Genomic DNA, 16,289 nt, shown 5'->3' with positions numbered 1-16,289 from the left:
TGAGAAACATCTCTCAACCCACAGGAGGATCATCCAAACGCACTCTTGACCTCAAACGCTTCATCATCTGCTAATAAATGAACAAACGGCCATTCTAAAAATCGCATAAAAACTGCACAGAAGTAGGCCTGTCATGATAAAGAATTTTTGTTGTAATATATGTTGTCATTGCAATGAGCAGAGATCATAATATACCACTGATTATAAACTCACCGGCCACTTTATTAGGTACACCTTACTAGTACCGCGTTGGACCCCCTTTTGCCTTCACAACTGCAGATTCAACAAGGTAACGGAAATATTCCTGAGATTTTGGATCATATTGTCATGATAGCATCTCCTAGTTGCTACAGATTTGTCGGCTGCACATCCATGATGTGAATCTCCCTTTCCACCACATCCCAAAGGTGCTCTATTGGGTTGAGCTCTGGTGACTGTGAAGGCCATTTGAGTACAGTCACATAAACTTAACTTAAACTCATTGTCATGTTTAAGAAACCAGTCTGAGATGATTCAGTCGTTTTGACATAGTACGTTACTCTGCTGGAAGATTGGTGGTCACAAGGGATGAACATGGTCAGCAACAATACTCTGGTAGGCTGTGGCATTGACATGATGCTCAATTGGTACTAATGGGCCCAAAGTGTGCCAAAAAAAATATCCCCACACCATTACACCACCACCACCAGCCAGAACCGTTGATGCAAAGCAGGATGGATCCATGCTTTCATGTTGTTGATGCCAAATTCTGACCCTACCATCCGAATGTTGCAGCAGAAATCGAAACTCATCAGATCAGGCAACATTTTTCCAATTTTCTATTGTCCAATTTTGGTGAGCCTGTGCTAATTGTAGCCTCAGTTTCCTGTCCTTTGCTGACAGGAGTGGCATTCAATGTGGTCTTCTGCTGCAGTAGCCAACCTGCCTCAAGGTTGGACGTGTTGTGTTTTCAGAGATGCTCTTCTGCATACCTCAGTTTTAACGAGTGGTTATTTGAGTTACTGTTACCTTTCTATCAGCTCGAACCAGTCCAGCCATTCTCCTCTGATCTCTGGTATCAACAAGGCATTTGCGTCCACATTTTCTCTTTTTCAGACCATTCTCTGTAAACCCTAGAGATGGTTGTGTGTGGAAAGCCCAGTCGAGCAGCAGTTTCTGAAATACTCAGAACAGCCCATCTGGCACCAACAATCATGCCACGTTCAAAGTCACTTAAATCACCTTTCTTCCCCATTCTGATGCTCGGTTTGAACTGCAGCAGGTCGTCTTGACCATGTCTACATGCCTAAATGCATTGAATTTCTGCCATGTGATTGGCTAAATGGTGAGTAAATCAAACTTTTTAAAGTAAACTATTCCATTAATGAGTAAACATTACATAACATGCTTAACATGTTTGTGTTGTTTTGCTATAGCACACAGTGAAAGTTGTGACAGCGTTCTTGCGTGTGCGTTGGTTATCCATCCTTGCACAACAGCTTTAAAAACTCCATTAGCAACTTCTCAAGATTGTTACTTCTGATGAACTCTCACTTTCACGTCGTCTCACTTCACTATTTTTACGTCGTCTCATGCTATTTAACTTTACATCTAGTAAACAGAAGCAGAGATATCAAAACTTTGCACTATTCAGTACATGGGTTAGAGAGCACCACAGCTTACCCTGTGTGGAGGGCTTTCCCGTCGCAACCAGTTTGTCCAGTTAGCTCGTCGTGTACGTCGGCGGACTTGAGACGCAGAGAGATGAACATGACAACTATGGGGTTCGAGTCCAAGGAAGAGCAGTTTAGAAATCAGGCAAGACAAAAACAGAATCCAAAAAATAAAATGAACGAGTGAATAACAGGGTGAGAATGTGGTAAAATCCGAAAACGTGGTAAAAATCAGACGAGGGCTTTTCTTATTCTGGACGGCTTTTTAAAATCGTTGGTTGAGTTTTAGGGAAGTAAGTGGATGGGCGGGTCAATCGATAAAATTGGTTGGGTTTAGGGAAGGAGGAGGGTGGGTCTGGCGATTAGTCTGCGCCAGTCAGTCATCCAGCAGCCTCTGGTGGGTTTATGCGAGAACAGAGAGAACAGAGAGACAGGAAAAAGCGCACGTAGCGGCCTCTCGTGGATTCGCGAAAACAAAAACTGCAAAAATACGTACCTCCCAGGACGTATTTCGCAGTCTCCAGAAACCTCCACTGGACTACATTTTCAGAATGAGCCTGGGTTGAACCTGTTTGAGTTTCTTTTATCTGCTCAACACAAAGAAATATATTTTGAAAAAAGCTGGAAATGTGGTACCATTGACTTCCATAGTATTTGTTTTTCCTAAGTTAGTGTTTACAGGTATTAAAATTTCTTAAAAATGGAGTTCATTTATAAACTAATTTCGAGAGGATCACGTGCTTATGATTGATTGCAGCTCCCCCCTATTATTAAAATTTATTATTATCAGACGATTCCTAGGCCACTGTAAGTGCCCTAGGTTTCATACCACAGACATCTTCGTTTTGAAGAATCTCCCCTTCCACCCCAACTCCTCCTCCTTTTCTAGATGGATGGCACGGTGGCCCAGTGGTTAGCACTGTTGCCTCACAGCAAGGACGTATTTGGTTTTGGTCATTAACAAAACCAGCAGACATTTCTGTGTGGAATTTGCACGTTCTCCATGTGCTCGCGTGGGTTTCCCCCGGGTCCCCCGCTTTCCTCTCATCGTCCAAAAACATGCAGCTTAGGTTATTGACTAATCCAAATCAGCACCATAGGCATGTACTTAGCAAGTAGCTATCTCTTAAGAGCAATCACTATCTATTCATTAGTTTCTACAGCAGGGGATTTCTCGAATTCTACCTGAGTTAAAACTCCCCTCTCGCCTTGCAACGGGAGGGAGCCACGGGCTGAAGGAACTTTTGAGCTCAGGGTTCTCTCTGATATTTTGACCTGACACATTCTGGGGACTGAAAAAAAAGCCTAATAGTTCCCCTAAACTAAACTAAACTAAACTAAACTAAACTAAACTAAACTAAACTAAACTAAACTAAACTAAACTAAACTAAACTAAACTAAACTAAACTAAACTAAACTTTGGACAGTTCACACAAAAATTCTGCCATGATTTTACTCAACCTCCACTTGTTCCAAGCCTGTTTGAGTTTCTTCTGTTAAACACAATGGATTATATTTTGAAGAAATATTCCATCTCATTTTTATTCCCACCCAAAGACTTGGCATTTCCAATGGGGTATAGTAAGTGATATTTGGGGTATTTTGACCTGACACATTCCTGGGACAGAAAAAAAACATAATAGCTCCACTAAACAAAAAGGGATAGTTCACACAAAAATTCCCCCATTATTACTCATCCACTTCTGTTGAACACAAATAAAGATATATTTTGAAGAAAGCTGGCAAAAAGCAGCCATTGACTATAGTATTTTTGTTCCTACTATTGATGTCAATGGCTGCTTTTTTCCCCCAACATTCTTCAGAATATCTTCTTTCGTGTTCATCAGAAGAAAGAAATTAGCTAAAGGTTAAGCCTACTTAAAAGTGTGAGTAAATCACAGGGAAATGTTCATTTTTGTGTGAACTATCCTTTTAAATGGCTTAATGTCTAATTCAGAAACCTGTTTTTTTATTATGTTAAGTACAGAAATCACAGTGAAGTGGATATGTTTGTACAAGCTCTGCAATTCACAGTCATCATGTCGCCAGGTTATTCAGCACATTATAATTATTTGTTTCATGTGTCTTTGAATGGAACTGAGGCTCTTGGGCATGCAAGTAACCATCCTGTACTTTTGATTATCCAGCGAAGGGATAGCGATCTTCAAAAGACTCATTGTAGCTCTAAATGCACAAACCCAAGCAGAAGAAGAGGCCTGCAGCTGAAGTAAGAGAGTGTAATAGTGACCTGACTCCTAATAGTGTTCTTTGTGAGGACAGAGAGATCAGCCTGGTCTCGCCCTGGCCTGCCTGCACCATCCCGCTCTCTGTAAAGATTGGGAGTGCGGTTGTGCCCCAGTAAACCCCCCCTCCAGCCAAGAGCAACAGAACAATGTCCTCATGCAGATCTTCAAAAGCGAGAACAGATCTATTGAGAAACACACCGGCATATGTCAGCTTTGTTGCAACCACGGACGGCTCATGAGAAATGGTGTCGTCTAATCCTGAGAACAATGAACGTCAATGGGTGAGGAACACATTCAAAGCTAAACTGATTTCAACACATGGACACTGTAAAAAAGACAATGACAAGACACTTTTTTTTGGGATTGTTGGAGAGTTAAGCTTCTCTCTGAGAAATTGTTTTTCTTACACTGTAACATGTCTTCAGCTGTCTTGAAAGACGGATGTTTTACAAGAGCGTTATGACACGTTCAATGGTCATAAGCATCATAAAAAAACGTATGTATACTTATAAAGCTGTACTTTGTGTTATATCATCTTTGCATTATACTACAAAAAAGTACAGTATACACTTACAATTTTTTGGTGAATCAAATGAACCTTTCTAGTCATCTCAACATCAAGCTGACTAAAAATATTAAGTTCAACTTTGTATAACCTGAAACAAATTGTTGAAACATGATTAACTTATTAAATGAATTTAAAGAAGCATAAAAATATTTGTTGTCTTGACATTTTGTGATTATATATTTTACAATGTACACTCAAATAAATGTATCACGATGAAGTTTATCATTAACACTTTGTAGCCTTTTGATTTGGTTAAATTTGTCAGATTTTGTAAATGTATGTTGTCAGATTCATCTAAATCTATTAAAATTGAATACTATTAGATTTAATCAGGTAAAAAATATGAATATGGTATAATATATCTACAGTAGCTGTAGTAAAAGCCTGGCCCAACTAGTTAAATTTGATGAGATTGGTTTACTTAAAGCAGGTCGCACACCAGAAGCACGCCATGCAGCGCCGTACATTTCAGAATTCTAAACATAGGTTTCTATCAGGGTACACACACTGGTGCCGCAAGTCGGTGGCTGTCGGCGACGCCCAGCCACGATTCAGGACACTGTTCATTTTTCAGCCACGCCACAGAGCGCCATCTGATTAGTTTCGGTTAAAATAGCATGTGAATGTGCGCACCTGGTGTGCGATACTTTCAACTGTCATGTGCGCGCCGTGTCGTGGCGCCGAGCGACACATCCGCTGTGTGACAGCCTTTTGGCGACGCGGTGGCACAGTAGGCAGTGCTGTCACCTCACAGCAAGAAGGTTGCTAGTTCGAGCCTTGCCTGGGTCAGCTGGCATTTCTGTGTAGAGTTTGCATGTTCTCCCTGCGTTCCTCCAGGTGCTCCGGTTTCCCCCACAGTCCAAAGATATGCGGTACAGGTGAATTGGATAGGCTAAATTGTCCATGATGTATATGTGTGAATGAGTGTGTTTGGATGTTTCCCAGAGATGGGTTGCAGCTGGAAGGGCATCTGCTGCGTAAAACATGTGCTGGATAAGTTGGCGGTTCATTCCGCTGTGGTGACCCCAGATTAATAAAGGGACTAAGCCGAAAAGAAAATGAATGAATGATTTACTTAATATCCCGGGGCAAAATTGATGGGGCTCCATACTCCTAACAAATAATTAACAAATATTAATCCCATAAAGTTTATTAGTACAATTATGTTAGATGTAATCCAAATGGATTTTATATGCAACTAGAATACATAAATCTTATTTTTTAGGCCTATATATTTTTGAGTGTATTCAAGGTGTTTCTAATGCAGCGTCTATGGGCAGGAAAGTAAATTTCACATTGTTCTCTATTCTTACAGTAGAGGCTGTAGACAGGAAAGCATTGGGAGCAGAGAGAGGGGAAGGGTCAGCAAAGGACCTTGAGCTGGGAATCGCCTTGAGCACCATGGTGCTATATGTTGTCGCACTTAACCACTAGGCTATTGGTGCCCACTTGTTCTCTATCCTGGTCACTGTCAGTCCCAGGCTCACACAATATTATTCTTTTTCTGAAAGTCTTGAAAACACTATCATTGAGTTTTTCTTGAATTATTTGAGAAAATAGCAAAACTCTCCTATTCACAAGTATGTGAAGTTCACAGCATAGACTCTCGATTATAAAACAGAGCGTTACTGAATGTGAACTGTAATTGGTTGTTTTAGTTTGCCTTTTAGGTGGTCTTTGAGCAATGAAGGCTGCAAAAGACCCCAGACAGTCAGTGAATGACTGTTTTTATTTTTTATTTTTATAAATGACAATTGTAGACATCTGCTATGTGGTAGTCTATGTGGTGTTTAAACACAATCTTTTAGCAGAGACTACCCAGCAGTTGCAATTTGCAAAATGCAATTTGCATCTGGTTTAGAAATGAACATCGAGAAACAAACATGGATATCCAATACCGAATAGATGTTGCATTTGGGTTACATTCTAATGGCACCTAAAAACAACAAAATATCAATATCGTCTAATAATGTTACAGCTTGACGTTGTCCGGACGTTACCACTATGACGTCTATCAGATGTTAGATTTTAGTTGCTATACCTGACGAATAAATGTCAGGATTTGACATCAATATAAAGTTGTCTCGACATTGGATTTTGGTCACATATTTAAAGTGTTTGGAAGTAATTTGTATTATCCCCCTGTAGAAAAACGTCATAAGAGCAATGTTTAGTGGCTCAATTTGTTACAACAGTGTTTTTAAAAGATTAAATACTTCATTGACATAGTGTACAACCAAGCACATGTGGTCAGAACACAAACGAGTTGCAGGTAATGAAGTATTTAGCATTTGTCCCCATCTAAGCAAAATGCTAGCAGAGGTCTGTAGCTCTGCTCACGCTCCGCCTCTTGTTTGGTATCCCCTGGTCGGTGCGATGATGCACAAACAAAATGCCAACGCTTGGCCATGCCTACTTGTAGCTTCTTTTGCATTCTTTAGAAACTTATAGGTGACGTCATGGATACTACGTGCATGTATGTTTACAGTCTATGGTCACTACCAGCATAATTTTATTTGTGACACGAGACACCAAACCTGCTACAGTATACTCAAATACTCAAAAATGTATTGCTGCTTTGCATGAAAAAAAATGTTTTTCAGGAAGTCACAGAAGCACAGACGGTGAATCTACAGTGATAATTCCACGGACTTCAATTGGTACTACACTGCAGCAAACTGAGGTAAAAAAAAAAAACAAGCCGAGCCATGTCGTCCCGTACAGTACCATACATTAGAAAAGCAGCTATTGTGAACTTGTCTTTGATTAAAGACTCACTGTCTAATTAATTTGACAAGTCAATCAATCAAACTCTCCTCGACAATTTTGAAAGCAGCCAGTTCTGCACATGACCGGACACAAGATCTCTCAGAGTGATTTTCCCCAACTTTCTCCATCCTTTCCAGTCCCTCTCGTGTGCTTCGGCTTTCATGGGATCTTAGGCAAGCCTGGTGATCTGGAAAATTACTGGACATACCAGAGCGGAGTGTTTTCAGTGGGATACAGTGAAAAGGGGAGGCATGGCTCAGGAGACTAAAACAGTAATCACAAGGGCATTCCAGCAGGCATATGAATCTCTGACCCGAAGTCAAATGTGGACCTGAGATCAAGTTTCCTCTTGTTCAGACAGATCGTGTCATTATTGGACTAGAAGAAAACAACACTGACACAGAAACACAGCTAAGACATACTCGTGGCCTTGCAGGCTGTTTGAGGAGGCTCCAAGAGAATCATGGGTAATTTACTAAAACAATGAGGGCTGGGTCTTGGCCAAGACGCAAAGGATGACACTCCCAACCCAATAACCTCTACCCTTCCCTCTCTAAAAGGGTTATTTGAAGCAGATAACCAGATGATCATTCAATTCAAGTTTATTCACTGCAGGCTCATTCTGAAAATTAACCTCTATATACATTTCTGGAGAATGCCAAATACGTGCCAGGAGCTATGTTTTTTTGCAGTTTTTGTTTTCGCAAATCCACCAGAGGTCGCTGTGTACGTTTTTTTAGATCTCGAATTTCTCTCGCGGGTGCCATTCGCGCCTGCTCTTCTCACGTAAATCCACCAAAGGCCGCTGATAGGACAAACCAACCGACCGATATTCCCACCCACCCCCCTCCCTGAACTCAACTTTTAGTGCTTTAAAAAGCACCAATTGACCAGTGCCGACTAGGGATGCAACAGTTCTCTGTAAAAAATTGTATCGTCCTGTTGTCCTCCCAAGGATCGGTGCGCCCTGTGATCCGCGGTTCAGAATATGCATTATTAATATTGGTTTGGTGATAAAACAACTGCAACAAAGCAAAAACAAATCCACTTATGTACGCTTCCGATTACATTTCACATGTCTGTGATCTGTCCAATCATCTCTTAGTATGTAAATCTGTTGTTGACATCACGTTTCCTCACGTGTTGGTGTGTGGGGTTTCTGTGAGTTCAGCACAGCACGTGAAGGAAATAAAGAGCACGCAAAAGCACATGTGAGACCAAAACACAGCGCATTGCCATCAGTGTTTCAAAAAACACTCAATGCAAATTCAGACAAACACAAAAAATAACAATTGTCGATTTTTGTTGTTGCAAAGATTAGTGGTTTCTAACAGATCGAGGTCTGTGTTTAGACCCAGGTCTGTTTCTGAAGTCGCGATCCCGCTGGGTGTTCTTCCACACCCTATTGCTCCCGCTATTTATTCATTTTATTTACCCGCTGTCTCCGAAGAGAAGTTTTTTTCTTGACCGACTATTCCTGCTGAATTAAGAGTGAAGAGCCAAACGCTCTCTCTTTGCTTTAGTTTAATTCACTTCGATGGTGCTGAGAAGTGGAAATGGAGCTCTCTTGAATATTTGGTAGTAAACATACGTTGTTGCCTTGGTAATGCATGCATAATGTAAACAGAAGTAATCAATACTCCAGATGTTTTCAATTATCAAGATGTGTTGACATAATTATAATCTGCATAATTGGTTGAGACTGTTGAATCAAGATGAAAGTTGAGCCTTTTCTCTCTTTATTTTTCTTAAGCATTTTATTTTAACATTTAATACTTTTATTTAATCAGTGTTCGTTACCCAGTAAACATGATTTTTTCTTTTCTTTTTTTTTTGAATTTTTCAGAAAGGCCATTTTTTTTTTTCTAAACATAGCACATACTGTACCGTACCGAAACTGTGACCCTAAAACTGTGATACATACCAAACCGTGAGTAGATTAAACCGTTGCACCACTAGCGAACACCCACTTCCCTAAACCCAACCGACAGTGTTTTGAAAAGCAATCCAGAAAAAGAAAAGCCCCCTGATTTTTACCACATTGTCACCCTGTATTTACTTGTTTATTTTATTTTTTGGCTTTTGTTTTTGTCTTGCCCACCTTCTGAAACCATTCTTCACTGGACTCGAACCCCATCATCACTGTCAACGTCTCATGTCCGCCGACGTATGCAGCGAGCCATTAGACAAACTGGTAACAGTGGAAAAGCCGTCCATACGGAGGTAAGTGGTCAGCTGCTAGTGTGACCGCCCTGCTGCGTTCGTTTTAAAGATGAATTGCAGTCATACATACTTCTGGCTACATAATTCGCGATCTCCAGAAATCTATATAGGGCTACGTTTCAGAATGAGCCTATGTTGAGCTTATTAGTATAGCGCTTTTCACAATTATTATTGTTTCAAAGTAGCTTTACAAAAGGAGCACATTATTGCATTACAATCAAGTTATTCATTCATTCATTCATTCATTCATTTTCTTTTTGGCTTAGTCCCTTTATTAATCCGGGGTCTGCTTCGCGACCAGCACTTACTATACTTCAGTCTACGAGGTGGGTCTTAAATAACAGCATATTTGGTGTGGGACAGCCCATAACAGATTTTTTTGCCTATAAAAAGCTGACAAATACATTTCCTTTTTGAGGAAATTGCATTTTCTTGAAATATGTGGTACCGGTCACAACACCAGTTCAAACAGTTACAGTAAATCAAACGTAGCGCAACACTTGCTGGCAAACTGATCACAAAACAAACCTTTGACAGTCAAAGGTCCAAACCAGTGACTGGCAACCAAATATTTGCATTTTTACCAGTCAGCAAAAGAGAAAATCCTCTGGAGCTGCCACCTCAAACCACAACAGCCTGCTCTCAGCACGACTCCCCACAGGCTGTTTTATGAATGAGACATCTGAAATACTCTGCAGCCTGCAAACACTAAAAAAATTCATAAAGCCTGATAGGGAGAGCTAGTTAGTTATAAATTACTTGAAAAACAGTGTGATACTGTATGTTATGAAACTTTGGGTCATCTGCATATTAGAGCTTACATAAATAATGCATCATTCTGTCTAAAAGTGTGTGTGAAAAAATATTTATGCATTTTAATTGGGTTATCAATGAATTTGTAAAAGAAGGTCAAAATTATATAGTTTCAGCATTGATATCGCCAATGTGTGCATACACAATAGTCACATCGCAAGATATGCAATGTTGAGTCTGAATTATAGTTGACCAGGAGCTACAGAACACATGATTTCCAGAGTCACTGCTAAGTTTAACCATAATAGAGTGAAGGTTTATCATTTGCATGTGTTTTTTAAGGCTTGTGACTGAGCATTTTGAGGGAGTTTAAAACATTTGGGCACAAAAAATTAATTTATATATTTTTTAAAAATTATAATTTTACATTTATTCATATTTAATAAATCCTTTATACAGATTTCATACGATTTATGCAAAAAAAAAAGCTTTGTCTTGCTTCTAATTCAAATATCTACATTTCTAAGCGAAAATAAGATTATTTTACTTATCCCATTGGCGGATAATTTAGTTTGTTTTTGACTTGTTTCTTCTGAAGGTGAAAACAAAACAATAGTTTTACTTGATCTAACCATTTTTTAGGTAATTGGACTTTTAATTGGAAAAATTTTACATTGCTATATTTTGTGATAAATATTGCGACATGAATACAATTTCACCAGATAACTTGAATATCTCTATTTGGAAAGAATTTATAATGTTGGCTTGATTGGGATGATTCTGCAGTGGGAGTGCAACTCCATAAAATCTAATGAACAATCTATAAACGTTTTGGGGTCCCTCGACACATTTTCATTGTTGTCTGTGCTATTGCAGTGCATTATGGTGTGTTCATGTGTTGTGAGCATTTTCATGCACATGTTTAGTCAGAGACTGATGAATTAATGTTTACTATTCACATCACCATAAAATCTAATATACAATCTATAAACTTTTTGGGGTCCCCGGACACATTTTCGATGTGGTCTGTGCTATTTGCAGTGCATTTGCATGTGTTGTGAGTATTTAACAATCTATAAATACAATCAAGACAAAGATACAATTAAAATAAAGTGTTTTATCATTTCCAGAGTCTAATAGTACTCAACTACAGTAATTGAATGATAAAAATAAAAATAATTTAATAACATTAATTGTGGTTAAGGTCACAAATGGTACAATTTCTCATACCCGCATGCTTTTAAAATCATACAATCACAGGCATCAAAAACACATGTAAAGGATGAATAATAATACAAGCTCAACATTGCATATATCCTGCGATGTGACTATTGCAAAAGATCACATTGCGATATCAATGGTGAAACGATATATTGTGCAGCACTATTTGAACTGGAAATGAAACAAAGCGAAGTGAGAAATTTTTTTTTTGGATTGTAATAGATAAATATCGATACTTGGCATCAGAGAATCGATAATGTAATGCAGCCAGAACAAGGGCGTAGGCTTGGCATGGACAGAGGGGACGTGTCCCGACCAATATCCACCAATTACTGAAAAGTCCCTACCAGTAATTTAATCGACTTCAGAATGAAATAACGCTCCATCAACCGTTAGTAACCTAAAAGTGCACAAAGTCAAGTTCACTACGAGTTCACCGTAATACTATAAACCAAATTATTCAAACAATTAATCGAAATTCGGTTTTAATTTTGGCCTCCATGGTTATGAAAATCAATAATTGGGATAAAACAGTAAAATTGTGTCACACACCTCTCTAAATTTCTCTACATTCATACCTCCTCAAAGCTCGACTGCAGTAAAATCATGTAAATTGACTTTTGCAGCACGAGACAAGATTGTTATTTGTATTATTAAGTGTTTATTTTATATTATGAAGTACTTTAATCATGTTTTTAAACGCACAAAACAGAATTTGTGCTGTTCAATGCATGCGCTCTAAGGATGTATGTCACCAGCAATGTCAAGAGCTTATCTATGCCCTTGAGCCAGAAATATCACGATAAATCAGCATATCGATATTTTATCCAACTCCTAGTGATAATAAATTTCTGTACCTGAATCCTCTTAGACTCACTAGGAAACCTCCAAATAGAGCTATTCAAGCTATCTTGTGAAATTGTATTCGTATTGCGATACATATCGCAGAAAAATAAAATATTTTTAAATATATCAGATTTTTCCAATATCGTGCAGCCCTTGTCAAAATGTCAATTCCCACCTGAGATTTAAATTCCAATTCCAAACTATCTAGTGTTACCTTAAATAAACAGTAATTCAAAATTGTAGAACAATAAAGTCATGAAAATTGTGAAATGATAGAAAATATAAAATAATGGGATCTAAACCAAGTTTATTTAAAAAAAAGCTCATATTTACCTTGATACTACCAGCTTCATGATGTGCAAACTGGAATGCTCTGTGAAGTTCCCATATATGCTTGATGCTTGGGAACATCACAGGGCATCCCAGAATGCACCTCAGATAATCAGAACACAACTAATTATTTTTTATTTAATTTATGCATTAAACTACAGATGATTTTAATGCATTAAAAACAGATTCATCTGTGATGCATCACAATAGATTGATTTAATACATTTATTAATTTGTTTGTTTTTCCCAGTACTGGGTTGCAGCTGGAAGGGCATCCGCTGAGTAAAACATATGCTGGAATAGTTTGCGGTTCATTCCACTGTGGCAACCCCTGAAGAATAAGTGACTAAGCCGAAGGAAAATGAATAAATAAATTTTTTTGTTTTTGCAAAAATAAAAATTAAAACATAAAAAATTTAAAATTTACATGAATTCCATTTTTTTTTTAATTTAAACTTTTTATATTAAAATACTAAATATTTATTACTGTAATTGTACAGTTGTGTTTAAATGCAGATTTATATATTATATATATATATATATATATATATATATATATATATATATATATATATATATATATATACTTTTAGTTGTATTAAACCAATTAAAATCCAGATTATTTAAATCTATTATAGATTAGTTGTTTTTTATTATTTCTAATACTTTAAAATAAATTTATAAAATGTGTTACTAATAAACAATTAGTTACATTTAATTATTAGTTTATTACATAGTTGTTATATATAAAAGTATCAACATGCTTGTAATTTGTTCTTTTTATCCATAATTACAGCAGAAACAGGCTACTCAAAGATATATTTAGTCATATATGTGGCTTTCAGAGTTAAAAGGTTAATCTCTGTTCTACATTCCACATGGCATGCATTTTAATGCAAGTCATTGCTAATGCAACAACAAGCCTCATTAGTTCCCTTCTATTATTATGAAATATGAGAGACATTATTACTACTGTGAAATATTCAGAAAGCGGAAATAACACCCACAAACCACTAGAGACCATGTGTGTGTTTACAAGTTACCACAGTGATGTCAAGTAAACATGTGGCCCATCACTTCTGACTTCATGCTACTGTAAATCAAGAGCTCTACTGTAGGTTTACCTGCGCACACAGGTGAGCTGGGACTGAGCCTCTCTGGAGACAGTCTGTCATGCTCGGGGGTCTGGAGGGGTTTGGCTCTGTGACCGCAAGACCACAGTGGCGAGGATGAAGACGGAGAGGATGATAAATGAGAGGTAAAGGCTGAAGGGTCCGAGCAGCCACAGCTGGTCTGCTGTGAAGGGGAGCAGCACTGCGGGCCCAAGTGCACACCTGAGTGGGCTGAGGACGAGGAGGATACAGGTACCAGCGCGTGAGCGGTTCTGGGGTTTGTCGCGTGGACAACGATAATGGGGCTAGTTCTTGATGAAGATGATGGTGAGGGAGAGGAAGAAGCCGCTGCTGGTGTGATGAACGCAGAGGAAGTGGACGTGGCTGCTGAAACGGCACAGGAGGAAAGGGATCGCGTGGGGCTCCGGCTGTGGGCTCCGCTGCTGTGGCATTTACCGTTACCGGAGGAGGAGGAGGAAGACAGGACCGTCCGTGTCTGTAGAGGGTGCTGTGGCTGCGTTTTCAGCTGGAAGGGAACCGTGGCTTTCATGGGCAGCAGGCGACCCAGTAAATTCACTCCAGCGGCGCTGATCCCCGGGGATCCGCTCGGGCTTCCCGCGGTCACTCCAGACGTCGGAGATCCGTTTTTGCGAACTCTTTGAGACATTATGTTCGCAGGGAAATCGCGCAGAAGTCAACACAAACACTTTTAACGTGCGTTTAAGCCCGCCTGAGGTGATTAATGCTCTTTGGTGCTCGTGTCACTCCATTTAAAGACCGTTTTGAGCTCACTGACTGGCGCAGCGAGCCGTTCCGCGAGCTCGAGTAAACTGAGGGAGATTCAGAGCCACGCACCGTCAACTCGATCCAGCGCTCTGCCTCCTCGCCTCCGATTGGCTGCTCGCTCTCCACTCACAACTTCTGATTGGCTGGGAAGTGGATTCTTTAATTCCGTGAAGCACGCACATTTTATTATGAGGGAAAAGTTTGCATGGTTTCGCTGTGACGAAGGTAATTATAGTTTATAATGTAGGATAAAAGGATTTATCAATATTATTTATTAGTGTATGCTTCTCTTGAGTGTAATGGGTCTAAAAAGAGCAGTTATCAACTATGTCTGACAGCCTAATGAGACTTTTTGTCAGTTGAATGCTGTAAATTGTCAGTGAAATCCATTTAATTAAAAAATAAATAAAAAGTATACAAGGAAATATAAAAAGAAATCACGCTCTACACATAAAATCACAATATTTCATAAATTCAGTATTTACATCATATATATATATATATATATATATATATATATATATATATATATATATATATATATATATATATATATATATCAATGTTAGCAGAAGCAATCCCATTAGTGTACAACGTTAGCGCAAAAGAATATGCCATTATACTAATTTCTAATTGCTTTTTACAGTTGTTCTTATTGGCTTTGGTGCATTTCTCACAACACTATTTACATTTGCACAACAGTTAATGCATTTCTCAAAACAATTAGTCATTTGTGCACATCTCAGTAGCAGTTTCTCATTCCTTCCAACAAATTGCGAATGCCTTTGGACATGCATCAATTGCTTTCATACAACTCTCTGCTGTTTATAACATTTGCATGTCATGTCAGTCAAAATTAACTAAACTTGTGAATGCTGAATAGTCATTTCATATAAAACCAATAGTCCTCATTTCATTACTTAAGTCATTACATTTAAAAATGTTGAACTAGTTGTAAAAATCTGTAGCAAATTTTATAAAAAAATTTCCTGATAATGTCTTCTAAATTGAACAATTTCATGAATGATTTACAAACCTCTGTGTGTTGTAGGTTCAGTTCCAATATGTACTGCAATGTTGTTTACAGTTGTGCACAGCTCTACCCAAAGGAAGTTTATGTTTGTTGTAAATAAGGGTGTATTTATTCTTTTGCACAATGCTGTGAATAAATTAGAGCTGCAAAGAGCACATAAAAATGTGAAACATACATATTCAGTGTCTTGTACTCAGATACCTCACTAAATGCAGTGATGTCTAACTTTACTGTAGTTTTCAAATGGCTGTGCAAATAGTATCTAGTGCTGTCTTAAGCATTTTCAGGAAGTGTCACCAAAATCTGACTTTTTTGCATTGGAAAATAAATGTACAGAGTAAACCGTCATTATGAAAACACGACAAAGCCATTTGACTATCTTGTTCATAAACAATGGGGTCAGAACTTTTCATCTTGATGACACTGACACTTTCATTGACATCAATACTTGCTTTTGAGGAATGAGCTATCCATTTTTAACATAAAGCATTTTAAGATAGATAGATAGATAGATAGATAGATAGATAGATAGATAGATAGATAGATAGATAGATAGATAGATAGATAGATAGATAGATAGATAGATAGATAGATAGTAACATGCTCACTCTATGGTGAATAGTAATATCATGTTATGTATTTGTGTGCAAGTGTGAAACACACATGATCACTGCACTGAAGGCAAAGTAAAGTAAAGCTTTTATCTGAATGCACTGAATGAATTGAAAGCACTGTTATCTGAATTGAAAC

At 38.3% G+C, this 16,289-nt stretch overlaps 1 protein-coding gene across 1 annotated transcript in view; it reads right to left on the bottom strand.

Annotated features, from left to right (window-relative positions):
- The window catches only part of fam117bb (family with sequence similarity 117 member Bb), a 91,376-nt gene extending 76,814 nt beyond the window's left edge, over positions 1-14,562 (bottom strand). The window contains exon 1 of the mRNA XM_056464730.1: positions 13,733-14,562. Within this exon, the coding sequence (XP_056320705.1) occupies positions 13,733-14,387 (655 nt within the window). The 5' untranslated portion in view covers positions 14,388-14,562. The remainder of the gene's footprint in view (positions 1-13,732) is intronic.
- Positions 14,563-16,289: the final 1,727 nt, after the last annotated feature.

This window comes from Danio aesculapii, chromosome 9, assembly GCF_903798145.1.
Source record: "Danio aesculapii chromosome 9, fDanAes4.1, whole genome shotgun sequence".
In the NCBI taxonomy this organism is placed as follows: Eukaryota; Metazoa; Chordata; class Actinopteri; order Cypriniformes; family Danionidae; genus Danio; species Danio aesculapii.
This window is presented reverse-complemented; position numbering and strand designations above follow the sequence as displayed.